The 12,080-nt window shown below is 41.0% G+C and overlaps 2 protein-coding genes across 3 annotated transcripts in view; one reads left to right on the top strand and one right to left on the bottom strand.

The window, feature by feature from the left end:
• The window catches only part of LOC108136539 (frequenin-1), a 29,047-nt gene extending 19,150 nt beyond the window's left edge, over positions 1 to 9,897 (bottom strand). Inside the window, exon 1 of one of the 2 annotated variants that reach the window (XM_017257830.2) lies at positions 9,468 to 9,897. Coding sequence is in view for 1 of the 2 variants with exons in the window: in XM_041708171.1 (XP_041564105.1) it covers positions 4,748 to 5,161 (414 nt within the window). In the remaining variant the exon portion in view is untranslated. Of the gene's footprint in view, positions 1 to 4,747; positions 5,858 to 9,467 lie in introns of those variants that run through there. The other variant, XM_041708171.1, reaches the window with a different exon arrangement.
• LOC108136538 lies at positions 7,532 to 8,649 on the top strand. The gene has a single exon (XM_017257829.2). The coding sequence runs from the start codon at positions 7,660 to 7,662 to the stop codon at positions 8,434 to 8,436; it is 777 nt and encodes a 258-aa protein (XP_017113318.1). The 5' UTR covers positions 7,532 to 7,659; the 3' UTR covers positions 8,437 to 8,649.
• Positions 9,898 to 12,080: the final 2,183 nt, after the last annotated feature.

Here is a 12,080-nt window from a genome sequence, read left to right as displayed (position 1 = left end):
TTGGAGGCACACAAAGCACACAACGATGCTGGTGGCGAAAGCAGCTAAGCCAACACAGATATCGCTTGAGTAGTTTAAATAAATAAATAAATTCGTGGCTTATTTTAATGGCATCAAGTGGCACACAGCCTCTCGCTCTTAGCTTTTTGTGCCCCTCAGGCGTCACTCTGGTCACACTGCTGGAAATCCCCTTGAAGGAGCACAGCGGCCATAAGATCCCGGCGATGAGATTGCCGTCAAATTGGTAAACGGCCTCGGGCCGGCTGACAGCCGAAATCTGATCATGAAATCGGATAATATTTAAATTTCTCTCTCTGGCAATGGGTCGAAATGTTTTTGCGCCCTAAGTGGCACTGACACAGTTTTGCGGTCAATGCATTTAATTAGGACCCACTCTGCTTTTCCGCCCTTTTTTAATTATGTAATGCAATTTATTAATTTCAATTTCCATTTGTATTCATTTGCGCGCACCTGTGCAGGAAGCCCAGCAGCGGCGCTAGCAAACTCATGCAGCCAAAATGGGAGCAACGTGCCGTATGCGTAATATTAGCGCATTAATATGTGCCACAGTCATGTGTGTTTGTATGTGTTTGGCTCAGTGTGTGTGTGTGTGCGTGCGTGTGTGGCTTAGTGTGCGTGCTTGTGGGAGTGTGTGTGTGTGTGTGTGTGTGAGTCTGACAAGAAAAGGCAGCGGCTTAAAAATATCCAGCAAATAAATACAGAAGGTATGCGGAACGGAACGGGGAACGCCAGTAATTCGACATTACGAGCATTAACTCCCACGCCAGAGTGCCATTCGCTCCCTCTTCCTCGCCTCCTCCCTATTGCCCTCTCACTTCCACTACTCACCACACGAGCTTTTTCCGTCCCTCTGCGACACGAAAAAAGCTCACGATGCGGCGAAGCTTTTCCGCTGCCCATTCACGACGTTCAGTTGGCCAAGTTTTTGGCGCCATGAAAAATCGTATCGCAAACGGAAAATCTCATCTAATCTAATCGCATTAAATCAGCGATGTTCACACCAACGCCACGCCCCCCGCAACCCTCTGCCCCCCACTTCGCAACGAAACACCTGACCGCCCACAGCGCTTATCATCGCATAAACAACGAAAAATTGTTTATCATAAGCAGCGTGGGAAATTTTTTGGTAAAAAGCGGAGGATATTCAAACGATGGAGCATGGATACCAAAGTCATAAAAAGTTGCCAAGTCATGCCACAAAAATTATGCTAATTCGGTTGTTTTATTCGTTTCAGTTGTTAATACATAATCGTTGAATCCGCAAATATTCAATAATCTGATTAAAGATAATTCATAACTCAGTTAGCATACTTAATTGTTTAATTTGTGAAAATTGCATGTTCAAAACCAGCATTCATAATTGTTGCATACATAATCCACAAATATTCAATAATCTGATTAAAAATAATTCTTACTTCTGTTATCAAATCGTTGGGTTTTTTTTATGTTAAAACAGTTTTAAATATTTCAGAAAGCAAAATGTTTGACCAACTTTAAAAACAACTAATCGGGCTTACAACTATTTTTACCTTTTAAAAACAATCTATTAGCCCTATTTCGCATTTTCTAAATAGGATATTTTGTTTGTATTTGTATTCCAGATTTTTTTAACTAACCATCTGAACTTGCAACAATTTATAATCTATCTTTATCTAACCAACTTTATATTTGTATCTAACTATAACTTACTGTCTAACAATTTTATTTATATAATGGCAATGGCAATTTGTTTGAGAAACAAACCTGTTCAAATAGTAATCCAAATCGTATCCTAAATAGTGAAAATAAAATAAGATAGCAGTCCCAATGCCAGTTGTAACCACTATCAAGGGAAAACAGTTGGAATATTTATCATACGCCGTGTGGTCAGGTGGTATTTCCAGACCGCTCAGCTTTTCGCTTATCGTTGCGGATGGCGGAACAACAATATTTATCATACGCCGCGTGGGCCGCACTGAAATGTCGGCCTGTCGAGGAGTTCACCCTGCTGACGTTGTTGATGTTGATGCAAACTTGATTCCGCCTTCAATTTTCACAGGTCTCTCCGGGCAGGCGTTTTCCTGCCATCGCACGAGCGCCATATCGTTTAACTGCCTCAAAGCCATTGTTAATTAGTGCACCGACCTTGTCGTAATTAGTGCGCACACTGCACATGGCTAGGGTTTAGGGGGTGGCACTGGGTGGCCCAGGGGGCCGCACAAGGGTTAAGGAGCGATGGGCGAAGTAAAACCCATGCCGACGAACATTTTGTGCTCAGTTTTTGGCGAATGCCGCCGGCCATGCATGCGGGATAGTAAAAAAAGGGTGGGGAGGGTGGTGCAGGCCGAAAAGGAGCGAATAGTTGCAAGGGGCTTTGGGCACGTAAGCCAGCACAAGCGGATAATAAGTTTAGCATTAGGCGGGAGCAAGGCAAATGCAATTTTCGGCTGCCGAACGGAGAATGGCCCCCCGAAGACTGCATAGCTGGGCAGTTTTGTTAAATAAGCTAATGAGCCAAGAAGAGGACGAAGTTGAATTCCAAGAACCCTTCAAGTATCGCAAGGACCGAATAGCAAAATACACAAAAAACAAAAACCGGAAGGAAGAGGAGAGGCATTAGCAAAAAGGGAAATTAAAGAGAATAAGACTCGAGCTTAGGTGCTAAGGCTACACAAATTCAAGGCACTTGCATTCGAATGCGTGCAACAATAAGCACTATGCTAATCAACGGCCATAAAAACTGGCTACGAAGTAAGCACAGACTGTGCAAAAAACAATGAAGAGCCAACCAAATGCAGAACGAAGTGCATAAATCTCGAATGGAAATTATGCACACACACGAGCTGAGCTGAAGTGCCAGCAAAAGCGTGAGAGGGTGTGAAAAACTAGAGGAAAAGCGAAGAGGCAGGGAAAATGCCAGCTGACGACTGCTACTTCTACTGCTCCCGTGAATCTGGGAAATCTGGGGAATCAATCTGTGCGGGGAGCTTAGAGTGGCTTAATAGCCGGCATACCTCACCCACACCCAAGCAAATACTTTCCAGACGCACGCCGCCGCAGATGTCTATTAGCTGGCTCAGTGCCTGCCACATTTAAATACAAATTAAAAAACAATTAAACATTTTCCTCAGCAGAAGACGCCAACGCCAACGCCCACGCCCAAAAAATAATTAAGCGCATAATTATTTAATTTAACGTGTGTGTGTGTGTGTGTGTGTGTGTGCGTCTCTTACGAGAAAATGCCTCATGGGGCCAAAATGAGCGAAGGACAGGCACGAGCGTATTGAGAAATGCTGGCGATATGAAAATTAATAAACGCACTTCCAAAGTGGCAAAAACAGGAACAAACAAGGCGGAATGGGTGGCTCGGAACACTTGAAGTGTCGTTGTGAACGGGTGCTCGACTACAGGCCACCCTCCCCCCCCCCCTCTCCTCTCCACTCCTCTTTCACACACACACACACACACATAGTGGCACACCCCGAACCACCCTAAGCCACCTCCGATCCCAGCCAGAGGCGACAGCTTCCAGACACTTCACCGAATGCCGGCGCCAGCATCAGACAGCGAAAGGAGGGGCAACCAACGTGGCGTATGCTTGATATTTGAGTAGGGATTCAAGAGCAAGTTGCAACTGATTTGGCAGATTGTCAAAATATTAAAAACTCAGCTCTAATTGATGATGAGGGTGAGTTCCTGAAGGGTGGATTTCTAAGTGGATGCGAGTGGATGGATCTCTAAATGGTTTCCTGGGTGGGTTTGCAAGTGGATCCCTGGGTGTATCCCCAAAAACTATCCCGGTTGGGAGGCTTTCCCTGCCCTTTAATGATCCGCATTTTCTCTTTAAGCTTTCGCCCTGTTTGACTACCATTTTCCAACCCGCCCATCTGGGCCATTTGTTGTTATTATTAATTTTATGCGCCATATAAACGGTGGAAAGGACCCTAAAAAGTCAGCAGCGTCAAGTAAACAAAAGCCTCCAATGTCGCTCCATTGACTACAACAACAAAGGGCAACAAAAACAGCTCACAATATATATATATAAAAAAAAAAGAAAACGGTCACTGTGTGGCAAATACATATTAAGAAAAGGGACAGGCGACAAGGCGACGGATATTGATGTGGTGAAAGAGGGAAAAAAATACCAACATACCTATAAAATAAAGCATAAAATTGGGTAGAAATAGCAAGCGTAAAACTTGGAATTTAATTATCATTTTTAAGTCGCTGAAAAGAATTGACAAATTTGGCAGGGCCTGTGATATTTTGAACGAAAGAACGAAAGCTAATCAAGATTGTGGAATATGGCTTACAGGTTCGGAAACACTTCCTTGCACCCGTTACATAATTTTTCAATAAGCCCTAATGTTATAGAGTGTATAGGGTTTGGTCAAAATACAACCAAAAACCTAACGAAACATCTTAAATAAAATGCATTTAATTCATATGAGAACTATTCGAAATCAAATATTTTACACATTAACTTACATATTTTAATATTGAATCATGCAATTTAACATAACATGCAAGGTATTTAATACGATTTAATATTAAATTTAAATATTAAATATAAAATAAAGAGTTCAATGGTCACTCACTTATTTTTACTATTCCACTTTTTAAAAAGTGTAGGAATGATTCATATCTAGACTTTCGGAATTGTATTTGTATAGATTAGTAAACTATTCTAGGGATTGTCTTAAGTCCGATTTACTAACTTCTACATATTTTTTCAGAATATGCTTACCAATTCATCAAAAACTAAAGTACCGAAGGTCTCGGACATTTTAGTCGCCTGCCAACTATCGCACATGTGCCTTAATGTGTGTGTGGTTCTGCGGTCCATGCCATTGTCATTGCCATTGACTTGGTCCTGTTCTTGGTCGTGGTAGTGGTCTTGGTCGTGGTCGTAGTCTTGGTCTTGGGTCCTGGTCGACGTCATATTGTGTTTGGCAAATCGTTTGCGATAAAGCCAACTACATAATGTCTCTGTAGGCCAGGGAAAGGAAAAGGAAAAGGGAAAGGAGGTCGGGACACATAAAAATGCTAAACCAGCGCTATGCTGGCGTCGCAGCGACGCACACACAAATACGAAACAAGAAATACGAAATACCAAATACCGATTTCCAACCCTCTGACCCCATCGCCTGCCATCCTCCATATGTGGGTCCTGGGATAATGCGCGTTATCCTTGATTGCCTGCCTCGATATTGGGCCATGGGCTAAGGCGAATGCTAAGGCTATGGGCTATGGGCCATGGGCTCAGGCCAAGGGATATGGAAAATGGGCTATGGGCTGGCTGCAAACAAGCCGCTTAAACTTGCCTCTTGGTACGCCATTCATTGGGCCAAGTTTGATGCTCTTTGGCAAAAAAGGGGTAGCATAGCTGAAAGTTGAAGCTGAAATAGTCAACTTGTTAAAATAGTTAAAGTGTATATAGACCAACTGAAAAACCACCATGGTGTAAGCAAATACTATAATACTAAAAGCTAGCTAAATGTTAAATAAAATGTTTTTTTTTTAATTACCTGACACTAAAATTGAATGAAAAATTTAATATTTTTTGCCGTTTTATGACTCATCTTCTAAGTGAAAATGCATAAAGACCACTCTAAGCCATTATAGTTTAAGCAATATAATATAGGGTCTAAATAAATGTTAAATGTAAATAATTAATAATAATTAATCCACTTAAGCGCATTTTTCCTCTATACTTTCTAAGACAACAGTTAAAGAGACTACTTAAAAACAATTATAGTTTAGCAATATTTATTAGGTGCTTAATAAAGCATGAATTATTATATTTATTCCAACTTAATGTATAGAAAATAAATGTAATATAATTTTTTTTACTGCTTGATACTTAAATGTGATAATTTTTTCCTCAAGGGCATTAAAAAATCCCTTTTGTTTCAAACTGCATAAGTGTAAAGTTCAATATGAAATCCTCTTTGCCGAGTGGCTTACTAGTGCCATAAAAAATAAGTTATGGAAACTGTAATTGTTCATACTTAATACGGCGCATTAAAATGAACACTCCCCACATTTAAAAAGCGTATGTAGCAGTTCGGTTCCTCGCAATACCCAAATCCTGATTGTTTCACTTTTCTGTGTCTTTGCGGCTGATCCTATCGTAATTTGGCTGTTTTCAGCTCCTGATTCCCTCTGATTCTTTCTGGCTTCTTGCCTTTGTGCTTTATGCTCATCATCATTTTCCGGGGCGGAGTAAACGCAACAGAATCAGATTTTAGCCTCTTGCTTGGCGGCTAATTGGTGCCCAAATGCCGCCTAGCGAATGATTCCCATTTTCCCCCAACCGTGGCGATGTATTGTAGGCTGGTATGGTGTATGGTGTATGGAGGGGTGGGGGTTGGGGGTTGGGGGTTGAGCTAAGGGGCAACATCGTCCAGGGGCAACTAGCTAAACAACAATTTTAATTGCGACCAGGCAGAGTCAACGTCTGGGACTCGAGCCAAAGGCAAATGAGCGAACGCTCCAAGAAATATGAACGAGGTCAATGATTGTTTACACTACCCTCGAATGCTGTTTACTTCGAGCAGGCAAAACGAGGGGGGAAGGGGTGGCACGGTGGGTTTAGTTGTAGCTACCAGACACCTTGGAGGCAACGCCTTCAGCGAACAGCAGATAGTGAGAAAAACAGGAAAATTCAGTAATTATCTTAATTATCTTATCTTTATTTGCATGCAAGTGGAAAGAAACCATCGTTTGGGCTGTGTAAAACGAAAATATTTATATAAAAATGGGCAAAACAAACCAGCTATCAACACTTTGTTAATAACTTTCAATTATTTAGTCAAACATAAGGCCCATTTGCAATTTTATACATAACTTATAAATGATAATTTTACATTTCTATGTTGAGCTAAAGTTGTTCTATCATAAATTGCAATTTATTTAAAATATTTTGATGAAAAAATATAATTATTCCACCGTAGCAGCCATTATGGCTCGAGGCTTCAATGAAAACGTATGTACGTGTGTGAATGTGTCTGGGGCACACATTGAAAGTGAGCGAGGGAGACAGCATTAAAAAACACAAAGAGAGCGACGCATAAACACTAGCCTGGGCTACTACAGATTCTCCAGTTGTTGCCTCATTTAAGTGAACTGTTTAAAAGTGAAAACATAAGCTAATAAATACCATGACAACGGGTAGGAATTTATCGGAAAACCTTTGGTTGTTTTAAAGCTATCACTAGATTTTAAATCTAGGGTTATATTTTTTTCAAAACACAATTTTTTAGTGCCTATTTTAACACAAGGATTTCCAGGGATCGAAAAAAGTATAAATTTCATGAAATAAACTAATAAATCAATGTTATTTGAGATTTTGGTTTTAAAATTTTGTTTATTTGATGGTGAAATAACCGTTATTTGAGATTTGTAATCTTAAATATTGTTATTTTAATTAAAAAATTGCCAAAAAAAAAAATTTGAAATGATTTCTCTATTTTTATTATTCTGTACAAAGCAAATAACAATTGCTAAATCCCAGTCAAAGTAGCCTCCACCAAGAATCTCACAGACAAACCTGTTCCAAATTTCACAAGTCACAATCTTTTTCACCTTTCTACAGGGTCAACATCAACACATCTCCACAATTATTCAATTTTTTTTTCTTTTGCTATATTTTCCAAGATGCTAAGTGATCAAAACTGTTTTTCGGAGTTGAAGCGCGATCTCTACGAGAGCTGGCTAATCGTGTTCATTGGGATGTTCGTGCGGTGGAATCAGTGGCGTCTGTTGACCAATGAGCCCGAATTTGGTTGGGTGCTCGATTTCAAGGATGGCGCCGTTTCCACGGACGATGATCAACGCTGGAAGGACCTGTACTTCGGCTGTGGCGTTCTGATGGCCATCCTGCAGTACAGACCACTGTATGTCCGGCGATGTCGTCATCACGTCAACCTGCTGATGCTTCTGGCGGAGACATGGCTGCTGCTCCAGCTGGTCGAGTATCTGGATAGCCGGCTATGGCTGCCCTTTCTGGGCATTATTCGCGAAATGCTTTTGGCCCTGGGACGAGCCGAATGGGGCTCCTGGCTCGTCGCCCACCTTCCGGCAGTTTGCATCAACTGGCTCCTGAGCGGCAAAGCCTTCAATTCCTTTCACTTGATCTCATCGTTTGTCATCTTTATCGCCGCCGTCAACTCGTCACTCAAATACTGGCAAAAGACGGTGAACTTCCTGCTGCTCGGCTGCCTTCCGGAAACTCCAGCCCTGGGTCTATTCCTCTATGAGGCACGGCAGCAGAGGTATATCTCGCGGAGGACGAATGGTCTGCCACCGGATCCAACGCCCGATGCTATGATAGCCAAGCGCATGTGCCAGGCCTGTCAACGCGATATAAATTATGCGATGTGGGCTCAGCAATTAGCCAACCAACAAGATCCTTTTCGCAACCTAACAACCTGACATTCTGAACACCCATCGACCATCGAAGAGGACTCCCAAAGACTGTATGAAAACTTTAAAGACTTCCAAAGAAAAACATCCGTATCAAACTTGAAGAAAAATCCAGCTTTTTCACTTAAATGTGATGGCCTATATATTTAATTATCAAATGATCTCATTAACTTGTGACACTAATATTATTATAAATCAAAATTGTCTTGGGACGTTCCAAAAGAGGAAGTTTATTACATTTGGTTGGGTGATAGTTTCTGGTTACCATTGATGTTCAAAAACAGGTAAGCTCTAAAGATATTTAAAAGCTCCTTAACAAAAATTGAGAAAAAATATTGTTTTGAAAAGATTTGATGTTTTTACACCAACCAGTTAACTTTGCTAAGGCGTATTTAAAACTTTCTAGTATGTATTATGCTTTCTATGCTCTAAAAAAAATATTTGAAGTTTTTGGTTGGATTAGAAACCCAACGTGATGCATAACATTTTTTGTTCACCCAAGTTGTAGCCAACAAACACTTAACTAAAGATTATGTTTACCATTTTTAACAGAGATTGAGGCATACATACAAAGACTCAAAATTTTTGTTTGGATTATAAACTCAAAAGCTTTTGCCAACATACACTTAACTACAGGTTAAGCTGTTTATGTTTACCTGGCTAACCAGTAACTTAGCCCGATAAAATTTCCAAGAAGCCCTTCTGCCTAGAGCTCCCCACAAGAGACAATGAATCGTCAGCCGTCAACCGCTTAACCATAAACAATGGAAGGCATAGCCAAATACCGCACAAAGTCATCAGTCTTGGGCCGAAATAACCGCAGCTTCAAATTTCGCGCCCAAAGATGACACCGACCACCGATGTGGACCGCAAATTGAATGGGAATTAGAATGGGTATGGGTATGCAGACCGATTCGCTCATTAAACCAGCCTATTTTGCCGCAGGGAATCTGCCTAATTATTGGGTTTAGCCGGAGATGGATATGGGGTAATAATGTTTACCCGGGGAACGCAATCCACAAATCCACAAATCCACATACCTGCCGCTCATTTGTGTGTGCTCATCGAACGCTGCGGTGGGTCCTCGGTTGATCCGTGTTTGCGATGACAGTAATCGACTGATTAAGCGTAATTATAAATGTAATTTCCACTCAAACGGAAACATAAACAGAAACAAAAACTTTTCTTTTTTTTTTTGCTGTTGTCTTTGGCTTAAAACAAATTGCAGGACCGTTTAACGCATTAGAGCGCACACTTAATTAGAATTCACTGGTAGGCGGGGGGAGGGGGGTGGTGGAGTGGGTGTTGGCAGAGGAAGTGATTTAAATTATGCACAGAGCACGCGAGCGGCCCAAAAAAAAAATTCGCAAAAAAAAGGGGGAAAAAAAGCGTAGAGAAAACAGAAAACAATGAGGAAACCGAAAATCGAGTCGCGAACATGCAACTTGTGCGAATGGCAATCGAATGCCAGCAGCCGCACAAATGCCCTGGGCTTCAGTCGCTGTCGCAGTCGCAGTCGTCGTCGGCGTCGACGTCAGCTGTGCAGCCAACGGTGGCAGAGCAATCGAGCAATTGAAGAATTTACTTTGCATTTCTTGCAGGTGCCGCCTGTCGTGGTTCGGCGGTGACTAATTATTGCTCAGGTTCTCTTCCTCTTTGCCCCTGCCTAAATATAGTAAATAATAAAAATTTCTGGCGAATAACAAAAGGCAAAACTGGCGAGCAAATAAACAATAAAACGGCAGCCGCACATACAGATACAGATACGGATACATTTACAGATACAGATACGGACAGCAGGCAAATCAAACGAACCGTTTATTGGGCTGTTCCTATACGTATTTCGGTTGGATAGATCAACGCCTCGACAAACTATGCAGACGCTACTTTAAAACAGAACCAATCTCTTTGATCTACACTCTACAAATTTGCATTAGGATATCTTCAATTAATTCAAATTTGTTTCTTAAGACAATACCCAAACATTAGTGGTAATTTCAAAATAACTCAAACTTAAAAAAATGAATACAAAAAACTTGAAAGAGTATCTTATCAAAGTGAAAGTGAAATTCCCAGTAATGTCAACTCAATGATTCCCAGTCCATAGAAATAGAGAGCCCCTTCTTTTCCACAGAAACAGTATCAATTTGTTTAGCTTTTTATTGCCTTGGATCATCTATTCGCTTCTTTGAACGAGAAAAGTCTTTAAGATATTTTTGGATCTGTCTTATCGTTCATTTAAATAATTCTTTGTATACATTGGCTGCTAAAGATTACACTAGCCGACATCAAAACAAAAACATTTTCAATATTATAACTAAACCTTATCGGAAGTGACTTACCAAGACGTATATAACTTTTTATTAATAGTGTATAGCATACAAAGTATTTAAGTTCAAATTCTTGCTAGTATTAAATACTTTTGAAATCTATAATTAAATGCAGCCTTATTGCTCACATGAATCACAAGTTTTTAGGAGATTATTGATTGGTTTCCTGATCGGATCGTAATTGTTGCCCTTTCCAGCCAATTAAATAGTAGCTTTGGATCTGTTTAGAACCCATTAGATCAAGTACTTGCCGCTGGGCTCCCATCTGCAAATCATTGATGACGATCAAGTGGTGATCACTTGACGGACATACCATTTCCCATTTCAATTTGCAACTAGCCAGCGAACGCGCGAGGAATAAATTCGCAATTGCGTACATAAGCGGAGAATTTAATGGGCGCACCTACGAGGGAATTACTCACTCATTCTCCCGCGATGCCCATGCCGATGCCGATACCCATGCCGATGCCGTTGCCGATACCCATGCCCTATGGCCATGCCGAAAAGCATCGAATTCGTATCCGAAACGGGCCAATTATAATTACTGTTTATTTATTCTAGTTGGGTAGGTCAGGGGCGTGCAGAGAGGTGGCGGCGGGGGGCGTGGCCCAATGTAAAATTTGTTAATTTGAAATTTTTCTCACTTGCCTGCCATTGTTTTCCCATTTGTTTCATACATTTTTTGCTGGCCCAGCAATGATGCGAATTGTATAGATACATTCGGATACACATTCAGATACAGATACAGATACAGATGATGCAGCTGCAGATACAGAATCTATTTTGGTTTTTAATCTGCTAGCCTTTTATTATAAATAGTTGGGCTGCCTAGATAAACATGCTGCCGCAGTCGACGTCTCTGCCTCTGCCGCTGTCTCTGCCGCTGCCGCTGCCTAAGTCAGCGCATCTGCGGGCCAAAATTCATTACTAATTCATGTCCAATTTCCAGCGCCCGAGGCACGCACAAAAACCGCAAAAGGTAATCAAAAATGCGCGCACCCCCTCTCCTAAAAATGGAAAAGCAGCTAAATGAAAATTATCAAATGTCAACACTTGTGGGTAAGGGCCCTGTCATGAGAATTATAAAAAATTGAGTGGCATTGGCATGACTCGGAAAATGCTTCAAGTTAATTTGGCAAAGTTAGTCTGATGGAGGATTGCCCTTTATTACATGTATAGTGTTTATAAAGTATTCTCCATTATTTTTATTTGGGCAATCCTCAGCTTTTTTTTCCTTTATTAAATATTTATCACAAAATTTCAATGACATTTTAGTGAATTATTTCATCATCAATTTGCTGGGCACTCAAATGGCGAGCGCAC

This window comes from Drosophila elegans, unplaced genomic scaffold (genome assembly GCF_018152505.1).
Source record: "Drosophila elegans isolate 14027-0461.03 unplaced genomic scaffold, ASM1815250v1 contig_149, whole genome shotgun sequence".
Lineage (NCBI taxonomy): Eukaryota > Metazoa > Arthropoda > Insecta > Diptera > Drosophilidae > Drosophila > Drosophila elegans.
This window is presented reverse-complemented; position numbering and strand designations above follow the sequence as displayed.